The sequence below is a fragment of the Pristiophorus japonicus genome, chromosome 19 (assembly GCF_044704955.1).
Source record: "Pristiophorus japonicus isolate sPriJap1 chromosome 19, sPriJap1.hap1, whole genome shotgun sequence".
In the NCBI taxonomy this organism is placed as follows: domain Eukaryota; kingdom Metazoa; phylum Chordata; class Chondrichthyes; family Pristiophoridae; genus Pristiophorus; species Pristiophorus japonicus.
The window spans coordinates 52,935,590-52,956,128 of NC_091995.1; the positions used below are offsets into that span (position 1 = coordinate 52,935,590).

At 47.2% G+C, this 20,539-nt stretch overlaps 1 protein-coding gene across 2 annotated transcripts in view; it reads right to left on the reverse strand.

Annotated features, from left to right (window-relative positions):
• LOC139229851 (class I histocompatibility antigen, F10 alpha chain-like) overlaps positions 1-20,539 on the reverse strand; it is a 95,308-nt gene that overhangs the window by 17,829 nt on the left and 56,940 nt on the right. For both annotated transcript variants that reach the window (XM_070861469.1, XM_070861468.1), the window contains exons 2-4: positions 18,256-18,516; positions 11,374-11,649; positions 6,447-6,725 (exon numbers count right to left, since the gene is read on the reverse strand). In XM_070861469.1, the coding sequence (XP_070717570.1) occupies positions 6,447-6,725; positions 11,374-11,649; positions 18,256-18,516 (816 nt within the window). The remainder of the gene's footprint in view (positions 1-6,446; positions 6,726-11,373; positions 11,650-18,255; positions 18,517-20,539) is intronic.

Genomic DNA, 20,539 nt, shown 5'->3' on the forward strand with positions numbered 1-20,539 from the left:
CCCCCCTTCCCCTTCTCCACCCCCCTTCCCCTTCTCCTCCTCCCCCCTCCCCTTCTCCTCCTCCCCCCTTTCCCCTTCTCCTCCCCTCCCCATTCTCCTCCTCCCCCTCCCCTTCTCTCTCCCCCTCCCCTTCTCTCTCCCCCTCCCCTTCTCCTCCTCCCCCTCCCCTTCTCTCTCCCCCTCCCCTTCTCCTCCTCCCCCTCCCCTTCTCCTCCTCCCCCTCCCCTTCTCTCTCCCCCTCCCCTTCTCCCCCCCTCCCCTTCTCCCCCCTCCCTTTCCCCTTCTCCCCCCTTTCCCCTTCTCCCCCCTTTCCCCTTCTCCCCCCTTTCCCCTTCTCCTCCTTCCCCCCTCCCCTTCTCTCCCCCTCCCCTTCTCTCCCCACCTCTCCCCCCCTCCCCTTCTCTCCCCCTCCTCCCCTTCTCTCCCCCCCTCCCCTTCTCTCCCCCCCTCCCCTTCTCTGCCCCCCCTCCCCTTCTCTCCCCCCCCCTCCCCTTCTCTCCCCCCCTCCCCTTCTCCCCCCCCTCCCCTTCTCTCCCCCCCTCCCCTTCTCTCCCCCCCTTCCCCTTCTCCCCCCCATCTCCTTCTCCCCCCCTTTCCCCTTCTCCCCCCCTTTCCCCTTCTCTCCCCCTTTCCCCTTCTCCCCCCTTTCTCCTTCTCCCCCCTTTCCCCTTCTCCTCCTCCCCCTCCTCTTCTCCTCCTCCCCCCTCCCCTTCTCCTCCTCCCCCCTCCCCTTCTCTCCCCCCCCTCCCCTTCTCTCCCCACCTCCCCTCCCCTCCCCTTCTCTCCCCCCCTCCCCTTCTCTCCCCCCCCTCCACTTCTCTCCCCCCTCCCCTTCTCTCCCCCCCTCCCCTTCTCTCCCCCCCTCCCCTTCTCTCCCCAAAAAATCAGGAGCAACTGAGGCCGAAACTTGGGCCCCTTATCTCCCCTCTAATCCTTCTACCAACTACTTTAAATTTATGCCCACTGATTATTGACCCCTCTGCTAAATAGGTCATTCCTATCCACTCTATCCAGGCCCTTAATAATTTTATACACCTCAATAAGATCTCCCCTCAGCATCCCAAAGAAAACGAAGCCAGCCGACCCAATCTTTCCTCATAGCTAACATTTTCCAGTCCTGGCAACATCCTCGTAAATCTCCTCTGTACCCGTTCTAGTGCAATCACATCTTTCCTATAATGTGGTGACCAGAACTGTCTGCAACACTCAAACTGTGGTCTAACTAGTGCTGTATACAGTTCTAGCATAACCTCCCTGCTCTTATACTCTATGCCTCTGTTCCTCCCATTTATTATAAATTCCGTTGCCGCCTTGCACCTTCCCAAATGCATTACCTCACACTTCTCCAGATTGAATTCCATTCTCCACTTTTCTGCCCAACTGACCAGTCCATCACACGGCCAATTTTTGTATCATCTGGAAACTCCTTTTATTATGCCCCTACATTTAAGTCTAAATCATTACTATATAATACAAAAAGCAAGGACTGAGCCCTGTGGAACCCCACTGGTAACAACCTTCCAATCGTAAAAAGACCAGTCAATAATTACCCTTTGCATCGATACCGGGCCACCACACGTGGGATCTGGCTATCGCTTTCAACATAACGATGTCTGGGCGGGTACTGTGGAGGTCATTGATGAAGGTGTCTCTGCCCTTCTTGGGGACCACTACATGATTGCCCCACAGAAGGCAGTCTGCCTGTATAGACATTTCATCTTTGCGCCGCTGGAACGGCTTTATCTCTTCCTGCATTTCCACTGGGACACTGGACCATCTACCGGGGAAGCACACAGCTTTTGACTAGAGATAATAAGGGGTCCTGGCTTGTCCAGGTTTTGATCTGCCGGGCAGTGACGGGTGATTGCTCACTCTCAAATGTTTCCATAACCATGGCTAGATCTGTGGGCTGCGCCATTTCCATCCCCGTGGTGGGTAATGGCAGCTTACTGAGAGCATCGGCGCAGTTTTCTGAGCCTGGCCTGTGGCGGATGGCGTAGCAGTATGCGGACAACGTGAGTGCCCATCTCTGGATGCGGGCCGATGCGTTGGTATTTATCTCTTTACTCTCGGAAAACAGGGATATGAGTGGCTTATGGTCAGTTTCCAATTCGAATTTTAGCCCAAACAGGTTTTGATGCATTTTCTTTACCCCATAGACACACACTAATGCTTCTTTCTCAATCATGCTGTAGGCTCTCTCAGCCTTAGACAGACTCCTGGATGTATAAGCAACTGGTTGCAGTTTCCCGAAATCATTAGCTTGTTGCAATACACACCCGACGCCATATGATGACGCATCACATGCTAGTACCAAACGCTTACATGGATCATACAATACAAGCAATTTGTTTGAGCATAACAATTTTCTCACTTTTACAAAGGCATTTTCTTGGGTTTTTCCCCAAACCCATTCGTCCCCTTTCCATAGTAAGACATGCAGTGGTTCTAACCGTATGCTGAGACCCAGTAAGAAGTTACCAAAGTAGTTTAGGAGTCCCAGAAATGACCGCAGCTCCGTCACGTTCTGTGGCCTCAGGACGTTCTCGATTGCTTGCGTCTTCGCGTTGGTGGGCCTGATGCCGTCTGCCGCAATCCTCCTTCCCAAGAACTCCACTTCAGATGCCAGGAAAACGCACTTCGAGTGTTTTAACCTGAGCCCCACGTGGTTGAGTCAACTAAGAACCTCCTCCAGGTTCTGCAGATGCTCGGCTGTGTTCCGACCTGTGACTAAGATGTCGTCCTGAAAGACCACGGTGTGCGGGACCGACTTCAGTAAGCTTTCCATGTTTCTCTGGAATATCGCCGCTGCCAATCGAATTCCAAACGGGCATCTGTTATAAATAAAAAGACCTTTGCGCATGTTGATGCAAGTGAGGCCCTTCGATGATTCCTCCAGTTCTTGCGTCACGTAGGCTGAAGTCAGATCCAGCTTCGTGAATGTCTTTCCTCCTGCCAGCGTTGCAAAGAGGTTGTCGGCCTTTGGTAGTGGGTATTGGTCCTGCAGGGAGAAACGATTGATAGTTACTTTGTAATCACCACAGATTCTGATAGTGCCATCTCCCTTGAGGACAGGAACGATCAGGCTGGCCCACTCGTTGAACTCTATCGGTGAAATGATGCCCTCTCGTTGCAGCCGGTCTAGTTCGATCTCTGTCCTTTCTCTCATCATGTACGGTACTGCTCTCGCCTTGTGATGGATGGGTCGCACCCCCGGAATTAGGTGGATCTTCACTTTTGCTCCTTGGAATTTCCCAATGCCTGGCTCAAACAGTGAAGGGAACTTGTTTAAGACCTGGGCACGCAAAGTGTCGTCAGCGGACGATATCGCTCGGACGTCGTCCCAGTTCCAGCGTATCTTTCCCAGCCAGCTCCTGCCGAGCAGTGCGACCCAGAGTGGTAGCTTGTGCATCGCTCCATCATAAGAGACCTTTACGGTAGCATTGCCAATTATGGGAATCAATTCTTTCGTGTAAGTTCTTAGCTTCGTACGAATGGGAGTTAAGACTGGCCTTGAGGCCTTGTTGCACCAGTCTTTCGAAAGTCTTTTTGCCCATGATGGACTGACTCGCGCCCGTGTCCAGTTCCATTGACACCGGGAGTCCATTTAGTTCAACATTCAGCATTATCGGGGGACAATTCGTGGTGAATGTGTGCACCCCATGTACCTCTGCCTCCTCGGTCTGAGGCTCCGGTTTGTCATGATCCTCCGTGGATCTGTCCTCCTCTGCAACATGGTGGTTTGCACATTTAACAGGATTAGCAGCTCGCCTGCACATACGTTGGAGATGTCCCATTGTTCCACCGCCTTTGCAAACATACCCTTTGAATCGGCATGAATGGAAATGATGATCACCCCCACAGGGCCAACAAGGTGTTAATGGCCTTGTATTCATCACCCTTGATAATGGACTCTGAGACATCTGCGGACGTGCAGCTGCAGGCATGTATGTATGTTGCGATTCGAAAACAACATCACTTTGTTCACAGTACTTGTAGCAGCACTTGTGTGCCGAGAGATTTGCTTCGTATTGTCACTGGTGGCAATGAACGCCTGGGCTGTCGCTATGGCCTTACTCAAGGTTGGGGTCTCTACAGTCAAAAGTTTGCGAAGTATGGTTTTGTGGTCAATGCCAATTATGAAAAAGTCTCTGAGCATGTGCTCCAAATGTCCTTCAAATTCGCAATGCCCTGCAAGGCATCTTAGCTCAGCGACATAACTCGCCACTTCCTGGCCTTCAGACCTTTTGTAGGTGTAGAACAGGTACCTCGCCATCAGAACGCTTTCCTTCGGGTTCAAATGCTCTCGGACCAGTGTGCACAAATCATCGTACGATTTCTCCGTGGGTTTCGCTGGAGTGAGCAGCTTCTTCATGAGGCCATACGTTGGTGCCCCACAGACGGTGAGGAGGATCGCCCTTCGTTTGGCAGCGCTCTCTTCCCCATCTAGCTTGTTGGCCATGAAGTATTGGTCAAGTTGCTCCACAAAAGTTTCCCAATCATCTCCCTCCGAGAATTTCTCCAGGATGCCCACTGTTCTCTGCATTTTTGGGTTCGCTATCTGTATCTCGTCGCCAGTTGTTATGTATGGAGAAAGAGTCAGATTGAACACTGTGAGCTCAAAGTAAAGTGTGACCGTAGTCTTTTATTGCAGGTCTCCAGAGTGCGTCTCCAGAGTGCTTCTCCAAACTGTGAGGCCTCCTTAAATACCTGTGCTCCCAAGGGATTATGGGATCCCTTGGGATGCCAGGGGATGAGCCCTCTGGTGGCTGTACAGAGTAAATACAAGTTTACAAATATAACAACATTGACTGCAGTTAACTGGGCTGAGCTGGTGATGAATAAAGCTACAGATAAACAGTGGGAACAGTTTAAAGGAAGTACTGGGTACAATACAACCCCAGGACTTACCCGTACAATGCCAATACTCCACTTCTGTAGTTAGGCAACCATGGTCAACAAATGAAAGAAGTTGAGAGTATCAAGCTAAAGGGAAAGTTGACAAAAATGGCCAGAGAGTGAATTTACAGAACACTTAGACAAGTATCCGTTGATCAAAGAGAGTCAGCATGGATCTGTGAAGGGCAATGTGACTAATCTGACTGAATTTTATAAGGTGGTCACTAACATGGTGGGTAAGGAAGTGTCTATCAATATTGTCGATATGAATTTCCAGAAGGCATTTGATAAGCTTCCGCACAAAAGATTATTAGCAAAAAGAACAGCATCCAGAATTGGAGCTAATCTTGTGACACGGGTTGAAAGTTGGTTGGGAGGAAGGAGGCAGAGAATAGGAATAAAGGGAATGTGCTCTGATTAGCAGGATGTGACGAGTGGTGTTCCCCAGGGATCTGGAGTGAGGTCCCATCTTTTCACCATATATATTAATGACTTAATGAAGGAACAGACAGTTGTATATTTGTTTCCCACATTATAACAGTGACTACACTCCAGAAGTACTTCATTGGCTGTTAACTGCTTTGAGACGTCCGGTGGTCGTCAAAGGCGCTATATAAATGCAAGAATGTCTTGCTATATCCAAGCTTTTAGATGGCACTAAGTTAGGAGACACAGTAAAGGGACATTGATAGATTAAGTGAGTGAACTCCATCTGTCATAATTTTGCCCAATGTGGGGAAGTGTGAGATCATCCATGTTAGATTGGAGGAAGACAAATTGGAATATTGTCTTCATGGTGAGAGACTAGGAGTTGTAAAGGAGCAAAGAGATCTGGTGTCCATGTACACAAATCACTAAAAGCTCGTGCACTGGTTTAAAAAATCAATCCAAAAGGCTAATGGAATGTTGGCCTTTACCTTGAAGGGACTAGAATACAAAGTGAGGAAATTATGCTTTAGTTGTACAGAGCCTTGGTCAGACTCCATCTGGTATACGACATTCTGTTCTGGGCACCAAACCTCATGCACGATATATTGGCCCTGGAGGGGGTACACTGCAGATTCACCAGAATCAGACCAGCTCAAAGGGTTCAATTAATAGGACACACTTGGCTTGTATTCCCTTGAGATTAGAAGGGCGATCTAATCGAGAGGTTTAAATTAATAAAGGGATTCGACAGAGTAGATACAGAGAAACTATTTTCTCTGGATATTAATGCGGGACAAGAGAGCATTTAGGGTGAAATCAGAAAGCACTTCTTCACACAAAGGGTGGTAGCAATCTGGAACTCTCTCCTCCAAAAGGCCATGGATGCTGGCGATTCAATTGAAGTTTTCAAGACTAAGATGTTTGTTGGGTAAGGGTATCAAGGGATATAGAGCAATGGCAGGTAAATGGAGTTAAGGTACAGATCAGCCATGATCTCATTCAATGGTGGAACAGACTCAATGTCCTACTTCTGTTCCGATGTTCCATACCTGCGCGCGCGCGCGCGCGCGCACACACACACACACACACACACACACACAGCCAGTGCAGTTCCTTACCCCACCGATAAACCTTTGCCTCTGCCAGGCTGCTGTGTTCAATTTGACAGGAGTATTGATCCTCATCCCCAGCATGTACTTCAATCTCTTTCTTGATCTGATGGGTCCCATCATGGTTTGGTCGAACCCCTGAGGAGTGGCTCTCAGACACTGGCTCTCCAATCCTGAGCCAGATCACCTTGATGTCAATTGGGTAAAATCCAGTAACCAGGCAGGAGAGTGTGGGCAGTTTGTCCTGACGATTGGGGTCACTTCTGGAGATGAACACTTCAGGCTGATCTGAAAGGGGAAAGGGAGAAAACACAGACACCGAATGGAATGAGATAATAGTTTCCTAGATCTGTGGGGCTAGATTTTCGGCTTTTGAGATTTCGGGGCGATAATGGCAGTGGGACGGTCCTGATACCGCCTGGAAAATGTTTGCGTCCTCATTTGCAAAATTCGGCAAAAAATTAGGTTCTATGATTGGGGGGTGCAAAGTCAAGGAAATGTTTGCGCCCCAGCTGAAAATCGCAGCGTTAAATAAGTCAGAATAATGTGCAGGACAAGATTACGCCTATTGACCTGATTTTTGTGAATTACGCTTGTAAATAGTTTATTTGATTTATTGCACTTCATTGTTGTTTAGTGCCCTGCAACATAACGTCTATTGTATGGTTTTATTTTAGTGGGGGGAGTTGTTGTTACTTTGTAGCAATAAAATGTCTGTTTGATCTTTTGCCATTGGTGTCTTGTGTATCATTCCAATTTTCACCGGAGATGTGCCTTTATGGGGACACATAGCGTGTCCAGTATTAGCTCCATCCCTCGGTTGTCTTCATTTAGGAGAACCGATCCATTATGAGCTGGCGACGTGCGACTCTTGGTCCAGCGGCATCTCGACACTGCCTCCCTGTGGTTGGTGTGGCTGTGTAATCAGTGCCTCGCCAGGCTCCTCTTCGTTAGGGAAATTGATGGAATTGAAGGCCAATAAATCCCCGGGGCCTAATAGGCTGCATCCCAGAGTATGTAAGGAAGTGGCCCTAGAAATAGCGGATGTATTGGTCATCATTTTCCAACAATCTATAGCCTCTGGATCAGTTCCTATGGATTGGAGGGTAGCTAATGTAACCCCACATTTTAAAAAAGGAGGGGGAGAGAAAACGGGGAATTATAGACCGGTTAGCCTGACATCAGTCGTGGGGAAAATGTTGAAATCAGTTATTAAAGATGAAATAGCAGCACATTTGGAAAGCAGTGACAGGATCGGTCCAAGTCAGCATGGGTTTATGAAAGGGAAATCATGCTTGACAAATCTTCTGGAATTTTTTGGGGATGTAACTAGTAGAGTGGACAAGGAAGAACCAGTGGATGTGGTGTATTTGGACTTTCAAAAGGCAAGAGATTGGTGTGCAAAATCAAAGCACATGGTATTGGGGGTAATGTACTAACGTGGATAGAGAACTGGTTGGCAGACAGGAAGCAGAGAGTCGGAATAAACGGGTCCTTTTCAGAATGGCAGGCAGTGACTAGTGGAGTGCCGCAGGGCTCAGTGCTGGGACCCCAGCTATTTACAATATACATTAACGATTTAGATGAAGGAATTGAGAGTAATATCTCCAAGTTTGCAGATGACATGAAGCTGGGTGGCAGTGTGAGCTGTGAGGAGGATTCAAAGAGGCTGCAGGGTGACTTGGATAGGTTAGGTGAGTGGGCAAATGCATGGCAGATGCAGTATAATGTGGATAAATGTGAGGTTATCTATTTTGGTGGCAAAAACAGGAAGACAGAATATTATCTGAATGGTGACAGATTAGGAAAAGGGGAGGTGCAATGAGATCTGGGTGTCATGGTACATCAGTCATTGAAGGTTGGCATGTAGGTACAGCAGGCGGTGAAGAAGGCAAATGGTATGTTGGCCTTCATAGCGAGAGGATTTGAATATAGGAGCAGGGAGGTCTTACTGCAGTTGTACAGAGCCATGGTGAGACATCACCTGGAATATTGTGTACAGTTTTGGTCTCCTAATCTGAGGAACGATGTTCTTGCTATTGAGGGAGTGCAGCGAAGGTTCACCAGACTGATTCCCGGGATAGCAGGACTGACATATGAGGAGAGACTGGATCAACTGGGCTTGTATCCACTGGAGTTGAGAAGAATGAGAGGTAATCTCATAGAAACATATAAAATTCTGACGGGATTGGACAGGTTAGAGGCAGGAAGAATGTTCCCTTTGCTGGGGAGTTCCAGAACCAGGGGTCACAGTGTAAGAATAAGAGGTAAGGCATTTAGGACCGAGATGGGGAGAAACTTCTTCACTCAGAGAGTGGTTAACCTGTGGAATTCTCTACCGCAGAAAGTTGTTGAGGCCAGTTTATTAGATATATTCAAAAGGGAGTTAGATATGGCCCTTACGGCCAAAAGGATCAAGGGTATGGAGAGAAAGCAGGAAAGGGGTACTGAGGTTGAATGATCAGCCATGATCTTAGTGAATGGTGGTGCAGGTTCGAAGGGTCAAATGGCCTGCTCCTGCACCTAATTTCTATGTTTCTATGTCCTCTTCATCCTGAGGTGGGCCTGCAATCCCCATTGGCAATGCCTGGCCCCTCATGATGGCCAAGCTGTGCAACATGCAACACACCACAATGAATTCGGAAACCTGTTGATGGGAGTATTAAAGGCTGCCTCCAGAGTGGTTCAGGCGTCGGTCTGCCTCTAGAAGATGACATATCTCTGTCAGCAATTCAGAAGCGCAGCCTTCTCACACACTGCTGCTCAGGGAGCTCGAGGTATGAGCGTTGGTGGTTGTAAACCCGTGGGGGGGGTTAACCCTCCTCCCCAGATGTCTTCAGCCTCTCCTCATCCATGGGCCAACACGGCCAAGAGCCCTCCTCCTATCTTGATGCTGCCTCGCAATAGCATGGAGAATGATATGCTGGAAAACTAGTAATGCCCCCACTAAATTCTCTCACTGAAGTTGTAGGACACTAACGGCAGATAAGGCTGCCACTTTCAAGTAGGAGCTTCACACGGCGTGCTGTGCGCAATTGTTGCAGTCAATGTGATCTGCCATGTAGGATCCTCTCTCCATTTAAAGACGCTGCAAATATCGCCTGCTGCACCCTGGGAATGCCTGGTTTTTCAGGCGTTACGTTACCTGGGGCAGGCCTATAATGGGGCATTGGGGCCTAATTTTGCAAATGGAGCGCTTGTGGAGCGTTGCACGACGATTGATGCCGTAAGTTTTTGTGCAGCCGCAAACCCCGAGCTGAATTTGTCGACTGAGCGGTAAAAGCTGGATGCTCTCCGTTACGCCTAAAAACACCCTTTACCACCCCTAGAGGGCGCTACCAGAGGCACAAGGGAGCCGAAAATCCAGCCCGTAAGAACATAAGAAATAGGAGCAGGAATGTTGTGTAAGCAATAACTGTTAGACTGAGTACTGTTTAACTCCAAGAAGTATAACCTTGGCTCTGCTTTATTAAGGCCCAAAGTGACTCATATACAAAATGGCTGGCCTTTTATACTTGGGCTGCAACAGTGATCCCAAAAGTACATACATGACAGGGAGTAGGCAATTTGACCCCTCGAGCCTTTCTGCCATTTAATAAGATCATGGCTGATCTGATCATGGACTCAGCTCCACTTCCCTGCCTGCTCCCCATAACTATTTATTCCCTTATCGCTCAAACATCTGTATCTCCGCCTTAAATATATTCAATGACCCAGCCTCCACAGCTCTCTGGGGCAGAAAATTCCATAGATTTACAACCCTCCTCATCTCAGTTTTAAATGGGCGGCCCCTTATTCTGAAACTATGCCCCCCTAGTTTTAGTTTCCCCATGACTGGAAATATCCTCTCTGCATCCACCTTGTCAAGCCCTCTCATTATCTTATACGTTTCGATAAGATCACCTCTCATTCTTCTGAACTCCAATGAGTATAGGCCCAAGTCAACCCCCTCATCTCTGGAATCAACCAAGTGAACCTTCTCTGAACAGCCTCCAATGCAAGTATATCCTTCCTTAAATACGGAGACCAAAATTGTATGCAGTACTCGAGGTGTGGTCTCACCAATACCCTGTACAGTTGTAGCAGGACTTCTCTGCTTTTATACTCCATCCCCCTTGCAATAAAGGCCAACATTCCACTGGCCTTCCTGATTACTTGCTGTACCTGCATACTAACTGTTTGTGTGTCATGCACAAGGACCCCCAGGTCCCTCTGTACTGCAGCACTTTGCAATTTTTCTCCATTTAAATTATAATTTGCTTTTCTATTTTTTCTGCCAAAGTGGTTAACCTCACATTTTCCCACATTATACTCCACCTGCCAAATTTTTGCAGATTTTTTTGTGTCCTCCTCACAATTCGCTTTCCCACCCATCATCATCATCATCTTTGTATCATCAGCAAACTTGGCTACATTATACTCGGTCCCTTCATCCAAGTCATTAATATAGACTGTAAAGAGTTGAGGCCCCAGCACCGATCCCTGCGGCACCCCACTGGTTACTGTTTGCCAACCGGAAAATGACCTGTTTATCCCGACTCTCTGCTTTCTGTTAGTTAGCCAATCCTCTATCCATGCTAATATATTCCCTCCAATCCCGTGAACTTTTATCTACTGCAGTAACCTTTTATGTGGCACCTTATCAAATGCCTTTTGGAAATCCAAATACACCACATCTACTGGTTCCCCCTTATCCACCCTGCTTGTTACATCCTCAAAGAATTCCAGCAAATTTGTCAAACATGATTTCCTTTTCATAAAACCATGCTGACTCTGCTTGATTGAATTATGCTTTTCCAAATGTCCTGCTACTGCTTCCTTAATAATAGACTCCAACAGGCTGACTGGTCTATAGTTTCCTGCTTTCTGTCCGCCTCCTTTTTTAAACAGGGGCGTTACATTTGCGGTTTTTGCGATTAAAAACTGAAATAAATACCTTTCCTTTTGAGATACTTGTTTCCAATTCGCAAATATAACTTTAAAAGGTGAACAAGTTCTTCCTCCATCTGCCATTTCCAATACTTATTCCAGGAATCGTCAAAATTCCATTTCTCCTTGGTTTTCACTCCAAAGTCATTGGTTGCGACCCACCTCATTCTGTTTGGCTCTAAAGTAATAAAATCCTTTCCATCATATCCAAACCGCATCGATCTCTTAATGGAGTCGTTGTCAGTGACATCAACTGTCCTTATCCATTGGAAAATGTGAATTCCTGTCAGTAACCAACCAGAGATCAATAATCAATCATTAATGAAGAATGTCCTTTTATAACTCAGACAATTTGTGGCAATTTTAACCTAATCCACCAGTCGGGGAAAGTGATGATTCTACACCCGGCCCGATTTTATTCCAAATTGAAGTCAGTGGAGAGCAATCTTGGTCAGGGTGTGAATCCAGCGTTCCACGCAATCCTGTGGGTTTCCAGCCTGACAAGTTATGTTAAAAATTACCTCAGTGGGTCTTTCTATCATGCTACAGTAATGGGATGCATTAGAGTCACAATCTGATCAAAGGGGAGAGGGAAAGTAGTATCAGGTAGAAATGGGGGGCACAGCGGTTACGAGTTGTTAACCCCTTCTGAACCGTGATCGAATAAAAAGACAGTAACAAGGTAAATTTCAGATAAAATGCACCATTTTTATCACATGAGGCAGAAGTTTAATTTGGGATTGATACAGGGCAGTGGAATTAGTTTGGGATTGATACAGGGCTATGGGGAGAGAGTGGAGCAGTGGGATTAGTTTGGGATTGATACAGTAACAACGTTTATTTATACAGCACCTTTAACGTAGTAAAACGCCCCAAGGTGCTTCACAGCAGTGTTGGAAGACAAAACAGATAAATTTGACACCGAGCCACATAAAAAGAAATGATGGCAGGTGTCCAAAAGCTTGGTTAAAGAGGTAGGTTTTAAGGAGCAACTTAAAGGAGGAAAGAGGTAGAGAGGCGGAGATGTTTAGGGAGGGAGTTCCAGAGCTTAGGGCCCAGACAGCTGAAGGCACGGCCACCGATGGTTGAGCAGTTATAATCAGGGATGCTCAAGAGGGCAGAATTTGAGGAGCGCAGACATCTCGTGGGGTTGTGGGACTGAAGGAGATTACAGAGATAGGGAGGGACGAGGCCATGGAGGGATTTGTAAACAAGGATGAGAATTTTGAAATCGAGGCGTTGTTTAACCGGAAGCCAATGTAGGTCAGAAAACACAGGGGTGATGGGTGATCCTGACTTGGTGCGGGTTAGTACATGGGCTGCTGAGTTTTGGATGACCTCAAGTTTACGTAGTGTACAATGTGGGAGGCCAGCCAGGAGTGAGTTGGGGTAGTCAAGTCTAAAAGTAACAAAGGCATGGATGAGGGTTTTAGCAGCAGAAGAGCTGAGGCAGGGGCGGAGGCGGGTAATGTTATGGAGGTGGAAAAAGGTGGATATGTGGCTGGAAACTGATTTCGGGGTCAAATATGACACCTAGGTTGCAAACAGTCTGGTTTAGCCTCAGATAGATGCTTGGGAGAGGGATGGAGTCGGTGGTTAGGGAACGCAGTTTGTGGCGGGGACCAAAGACAATGGCTTCGGTCTTCCCAGTATTTAATTGGAGAAAATTTCTGCTCATCTAGTAATGGATGTCGGACAAGCAATCTGACAATTAAGAGACCATTGAGGGGTGGAGAGAATTGGACAGGGAGAGCGGGGTGTCATCAGCGTACATGTGGAAACTGACGCTTTGTTTTCAGATGATATCGCCAAGGGGCAGCATATAGATGAGAAATAGGAGGAGGCCAAGGACAGATCCTTGGACACCAGAATTAACGATTCGGGAGTGGGAAGAGAAGCCATTGCAGGAGATTTTCTGGCTACGATAGGTAAGAATGGAACCAGGCGAGTGCAGTCCCACCCAGCTGGACATTGGTGGAGAGGCGTTGGAGGAGGATGGAGTGGTCAACTGTGTCAAAGGCTGCTGACAGGTCCAGAAGGACGAGGAGGGATAGTTTACCTTTGTCATAGTCACAAAGGATGTAATTTGTGACTTTGATGAGAGCCGTTTCGGAACTGTGGTAGGGACGAAAACCAGATTGAAGGATAAAAACATTAAATTCATGGAAAGATGATCACGGATTTGGGAGGCAACAACACGTTCAAAAACTTTGGACAGGAAAGAGAGGTTGGAAATGGGGTAGTAGGTAGCTAGCAAGCAAAGTGGGGTCAGGATTTGTTTTTTTGAGGAGAGGGGTGATGATGGCAGATTTGAAGGAGTGGGGGACAGTACCCGAGGACAGAGAACCGTTAATAATGTCGGCTAACATGGGAGCCAGAAAAGGAAGTTGTGTGGTCAACAGTTTAGTGGGAATAGGAGAGCAGGAAGTGGGTCTCATGGATAAGATGAGTTTGGAGAGATTTAAGAGGGGAGATGAAAGAGAAACTAGAGAAAGATCTGAGTTTAGGGCTCGGGCAGGTGGGAGCGTCGATGAAGTTTGGCCTGGAGGGCGAGGTGAAGGAAGGGAACTCGCAGAGGCAGCTGATCGGATGGTCTCAATCTTTTGAGACAAAGAAGTCCATGAGCTCCTCGCACTTGTTGTTGGTTAGTGTGGTGGAGACAGAGGAGAGGGGTTTAAGGAGATGGTTAGCAGTAGAGAATAGTAGCCGGGATTATCTTTGCATTCCAGAATGATCCTGGAATAGTGAGCAGTTTTTGTGGACAAGTGTAGGAGCCGATAATGCTTTATGTGTTCGAGCCAAATCTGGTGGTGAATGGCTAAACCAGTTGTCCGCCACATCCATTCAAGTCTCCGCCCGTTTGACTTGAGGGAGTGAAGATAAGGGCTGTACCGGGGGAATGGCCAGACTGGGAGAGAGTAATGGTTTTAATAGGGACTAAGGCATCAAAGGTGGTGGTGAGGGTGTGATTGTGCAGGAAATGTCATTGTTAAATGAGGGCCAATGGTTGGACAGTTTAGAGTTCATAAGTGCAGTTGTAAGAGAGTTTGAAGAGAGTTTTTTCCAGGGGCGGATGCAGAAGGAAACATAGAAACATAGAAAATAGGTGCAGGAGTAGGCCATTCGGCCCTTCTAGCCTGCACCGCCATTCAATGAGTTCATGGCTGAACATTCAACTTCAGTACCCCATTCCTGCTTTCTCGCCATACCCCTTGATCCCCCTAGTAGTAAGGATCTCATCTAACTCCTTTTTGAATATATTTAGTGAATTGGCCTCAACAACTTTCTGTGATAGAGAATTCCACAGGTTCACCACTCTCTGGGTGAAGAAGTTCCTCCGCATCTCGGTCCTAAATGGCTTACCCCTTATCCTTAGACTGTGACCTCTGGTTCTGGACTTCCCCAACATTGGGAACATTCTTCCTGCATCTAACCTGTCTAACCCCGTCAGAATTTTAAATGTTTCTATGAGGTCCCCTCTCATTCTTCTGAACTCCAGTGAATACAAGCCCAGTTGATCCAGTCTTTCTTGATAGGTCAGTCCCGCCATCCCGGGAATCAGTCTGGTGAACCTTCGCTGCACTCCCTCAATAGCAAGAATGTCCTTCCTCAGGTTAGGAGACCAAAACTGTACACAATACTCCAGGTGTGGCCTCACCAATGCCCTGTACAACTGTAGCAACACCTGCCCCTGTACTCAAATCCCCTCGCTATGAAGGCCAACATGCCATTTGCTTTCTTAACCGCCTGCTGCACTTGCATGCCAACCTTCAATGACTGATGTACCATGACACCCAGGTCTCTTTGCACCTCCCCTTTTCCTAATCTGTCACCATTCAGATAATAGTCTGTCTCTCTGTTTTTACCACCAAAGTGGATAACCTCATATTTATCCACATTATACTTCATCTGCCATGCATTTGCCCACTCACCTAACCTATCCAAGTCGCTCTGCAGCCTCACAGCATCCTCCTCGCAGCTCACACTGCCACCCAACTTAGTGTCATCCGCAAATTTGGAGATACTACATTTAATCCCCTCATCTAAATCATTAATGTACAGTGTAAACAGCTGGGGCCCCAGCACAGAACCTTGCGGTACCCCACTAGTCACTGCCTGCCATTCTGAAAAGTACCCATTTACTCCTACTCTTTGCTTCCTGTCTGACAACCAGTTCTCAATCCATGTCAGCACACTACCCCCAATCCCATGTGCTCTAACTTTGCACATCAATCTCTTGTGTGGGACCTTGTCGAACGCCTTCTGAAAGTCCAAATATACCACATCAACTGGTTCTCCCTTGTCCACTCTACTGGAAACATCCTCAAAAAATTCCAGAAGATTTGTCAAGCATGATTTCCCTTTCACAAATCCATGCTGACTTGGACCTATCATGTCACCTCTTTCCAAATGCACTGCTATGACATCCTTAATAATTGATTCCATCATTTTACCCACTACCGATGTCAGGCTGACCGGTCTATAATTCCCTGTTTTCTCTCTCCCTCCTTTTTTAAAAAGTGGGGTTACATTGGCTACCCTCCACTCTATAGGAACTGATCCAGAGTCAATGGAATGTTGGAAAATGACTGTCAATGCATCCACTATTTCCAAGGCCACCTCCTTAAGTACTCTGGGATGCAGTCCATCAGGCCCTGGGGATTTATCGGCCTTCAATCCCATCAATTTCCCCAACACAATTTCCCGACTAATAAAGATTTCCCTCAGTTCCCCCTCCTTACTCGACCCCCCGACCCCTTTTATAACCGGAAGGTTGTTTGTGTCCTCCTTCGTGAATACCGAACCAAAGTACTTGTTCAATTGGTCCGCCATTTCTTTGTTCCCCGTTATGACTTCCCCTGGTTCTGACTGCAGGGGACCTACGTTTGTTTTTACTAACCTTTTTCTCTTTACATATCTATAGAAAGTTTTGCAATCCGTCTTAATGTTCCCTGCAAGCTTCTTCTCGTACTCCATTTTCCCTGCCCTAATCAAACCCTTTGTCCTCCTCTGCTGAGTTCTAAATTTCTCCCAGTCCCCAGGTTCGCTGCTATTTCTGGCCAATTTGTATGCCACTTCCTTGGCTTTAATACTATTCCTGATTTCCCTTGATAGCCACGGTTGAGCCACCTTCCCTTTTTTATTTTTATGCCAGACAGGAATGTACAATTGTTGTAGTTCATCCATGCGGTCTCTAAATGTCTGCCATTGCCCATCCACAGTCAACCCCTTAAGTATCATTCGCCAATCCATCCCAGCCAATTCACGCCTCATACCTTCAAAGTTAGCCTTCTTTAAGTTCTGGACCATGGTCTCTGAATTAACTGTTTCATTCTCCATCTTAATGCAGAATTCCACCATATTATGGTCACTCTTCCCCAAGGGGCCTCGCACAACGAGATTGCTAATTAATCCTCTCTCATTACACAACACCCAGTCTAAGATGGCCTCCCCCCTAGTTGGTTCCTCGACATATTAGTCTAAAAAAACCATCCCTTATGCACTCCAGGAAATCCTCCTCCACCGTATTGCTTCCAGTTTAGTTAGCCCAATCTATGTGCATATTAAAGTCACCCATTATAACTGCTGCACCTTTATTGCATGCACCCCTAATTTCCTGTTTGATGCCCTCCCGAACATCACTATTACTGTTTGGAGGTCTGTACACAACTCCCACTAACGTTTTTTGCCCTTTGGTGTTCTGCAGCTCTACCCATATAGATTCCACATCATCCAAGCTAATGTCCTTCCTAACTATTGCCTTAATCTCCTCCTTAACCAGCAATTGCTACCCCACCTCCCTTTCCTTTTATTCTATCCTTCCTGAATGTTGAATACCCCTGGATGTTGAGTTCCCAGCCCTGATCATCCTGGAGCCACGTCTCCGTAATCCCAATCACATCATATTTGTTAACATCTATTTGCACAGTTAATTCATCCACCTTATTGTGGATACTCCTTGCATTAAGACACAAAGCCTTTAGGCTTGTTTTTTTAACACCCTCTGTCCTTTTAGAATTTTGCTGTACAATGGCCCTTTTTGTTTGGATTGAGGAAGGAGGACGTGGGTCGAGAGCGATACAAGGAAATGGTCAGAGATGGCCTTACTGATACAGGGCTATGGGGAGAAAGTGGAGCAGTGGGATTAATTTGGGATTGATACAGGGCTATAGGGAGAGAGCAGGTCAGTGGGATTAGTTTGGGATTGATACAGGGCTATGGGGAGAGAGCAGGACAGTGGAATTTATTTGGAATTGATATAGGGCTATGGGGAGAGAGAGCGGGACAGTGGAATCAGTTGGGATTGCTCTAGCAAATAGATGGCATAGACACCATGGGCTGAATGGTCTTTTTCTATGCTTGAAATATCAATGGTTCTATATATAGAAATGTTCTTTCCCATATTATTTGCTCTCTCCATGATCACCTAGATAGCCCGCTGCTTTTTCATATTTATTTTTCCATCATGGCCATCGCTCCTTCTCCTTTTTAACATTTCTCTATTACCCATCTTGTCTCTCTCACCTCTCTCCCTCCCCGTCGCTCACTCCACATTTCCCTCTCTTCATGTCTTTCTATTTATCTACTCCCTCAACTTCTCTCCCTCACTTCTTTTCAACATCACCCGATAGCTTTTATTTCCAAATCGGGAGTGTTGAAGTCCCCATAAAAGAAGTCCAGGTTGTGGGGGTGGGGAAGGCCACAGAAGCAGAAAAAAAATAGTAACTAAAAACCAGCAGTGGCCCAGAAGCTGATGTGGGGCTGGTCGGGAATGGGAACAGCTGACGTCAGAGAGCGAACAAAACAACATCAAAAATAATGGATTAATTCCCAATAGACAGGCATTAAACAGGACATCAGCAGAAGATTCCAGTATGACTGATCTTACCAGATGTCTGGTTTGTCCATTTCATTATCGTATTCAGATTCTCCTTCATCACGTCATAACGCTCCTTCCCCAGATGATTGAGATAATTCCAGTCTTCTACATTAAGAGAGTCTGTTATGAACTGCTGTCTGGAAGCCATCTGCTGGGTCCCACTGTCATAATAGGATAATGTAACTCCATTGATCATTGCCACACCTATGACCTCAGGGCAATCAGTGATGCCGGAGATACCCGTGTAGAGCACAGTAAAGGAATTAGTGTCTGTCAAATAAACCATTAAAGGAACAGGTTATTACACATTAACAAACATTACTACTTGATTAAAGTGAAACCCATCTACATAGTGACAATCTCCAATAGTCCACCACCACTTCATCTCAACATCAGAATCCTGTCTGATATTACAAACAGGAGATCACTGCAGCAATGGAGATACGGGCAGCGACCTTTTGGATGAGCTCAAATTTACGAGAGTGGAAAATGGGAGGCCAACCAGGAGAACAATTGCAATAGTCAAGCCTGGTGGTGCCAAAGGCATGGATGAGAGCTTGAGCTGCAATCTTGGCACATCCAGTTGTGAATGGTGGCGGACCATTAAACAACTAACGGGGGGGAGACTCCATGAACATTCCCATCCTCAATGATGGCGGAGTCCAGCACGTGAATGCAAAAGGCAAGGCTGGAGCATTTGCAACCATCTTCAGCCAGAAGTGCGGAGTGAATGATCCATATCGGCCTCCTCCCGAGATCCCCACCATCACAGAAGCCAATCTTCAGCAGCCAATTTGATTCACTCCACGTGATATCAGGAAGAGGCTGAGCGTACTGGATACAGCAAAGGCGATGGGCGCCGACAATATCCCAGCTGTCGTGCTGAAGACTTGTGCTCCAGAACTAGCTGCTCCTCTAACTAATCTGTTTCGGTACAGCTACAACACTGGCATCTACCCGACAATGTGGACAATGCCCAGGTATGTCCTGTCCACAAAAAGCAGAACAAATCCAATCCAACCAATTACCCCCCCCCCCCCATCAGTCTACTCTCAATCATCAGCAAAGTGATGGAAGGTGTCGTCGACAGAGCTATCAAGCAGGACTTATTCACCAATAGCCTGCTCACCAATGACCAGTTTGGGTTCCGCCAGGACATTCGGCTCCAGACGTCATTACAACCTTGGTCCAAACATAGACAAAAGAGCTGAATTCCAGAGGTGAGGTGAGAGTGACCCTTGACATCAAGGCAGCATTTGACCAAGTGTGGCATCAAGGAGCCCTGGTAAAACTGAAGTCAATGGGAATCAGGGGAAACTCTCCACTGGCTGGAGTCATACCGAGCACAAAGGAAGATGGTTGTGATTATTGGAGGTCAAACATCCCAGCCCCAGGACATCGCTGCAGGAGTTCCTCGGGGCAGTGTCCTGGGCCCAACCATCTTCAGCTGCTTCATCAATGACCTTCCCTTCATCAGAAGGTCACAAGTGGGGATGTTCGCTGATGACTGCATAGTGTTCAGTGCCATTTGCAACTCGTCAGATAATGAAGCAGTCCATGCCCACATACAGCAAGACCTGGGTTGGTTGGTCTTACCGCAGGTAAAGGTTACACAGCCAGATAGGGGATGGGTGACCAACAGGAAGAGCAGTGGAAGGAAGGTAGTGCAGGGGTCCCCTGCGGTCATTCCCCTGCAAAACAGATACACCGCTTTGGGTACTGTTGAGGGGGATGACTCATCAGAGGAGGGTAGCAGCAGCCAAGTTCATGGCACCATGGGTGGCTCTGCTGCACAGGAGGGCAGGAAACAGAGTGGGAGAGCTATAGTGATAGGGGATTCTATTGTAAGGGGAAGAGATACACGTTTCTGCGGCCGCAACCGAGACTCCAGGATGATATGTTGCCTCCCTGGTGCAAGGGTCAAGGATGTCTCGGAGTGGGTGCAGGACATTTTGAAGGGAGAGGGTAAACAGCCAATTGTCATGGTGCATATAGGTACCAATGATATAGATGCAAAACGATATAGGGATGAGGTCCTACAAGACGGATTTAGGGCGCTAGGAGCTAAATTAAAAAGTAGGACCTCAAAAGTAGTAATCTCAGAATTGCTACCAGTGCCGCATGCTAGTCAGAGTAGGAAACACAGGATAGCTCAGATGAATACGTGGCTTGAGGAGTGGTGCAGAAGCGAGGGATTCAAATTCCTGGGACATTGGAACCGGTTCTGGGGGAGGTGGGACCAGTACAAACCGGACGGTCTGCACCTGGGCAGGACCAGAACCAATGTCCTCGG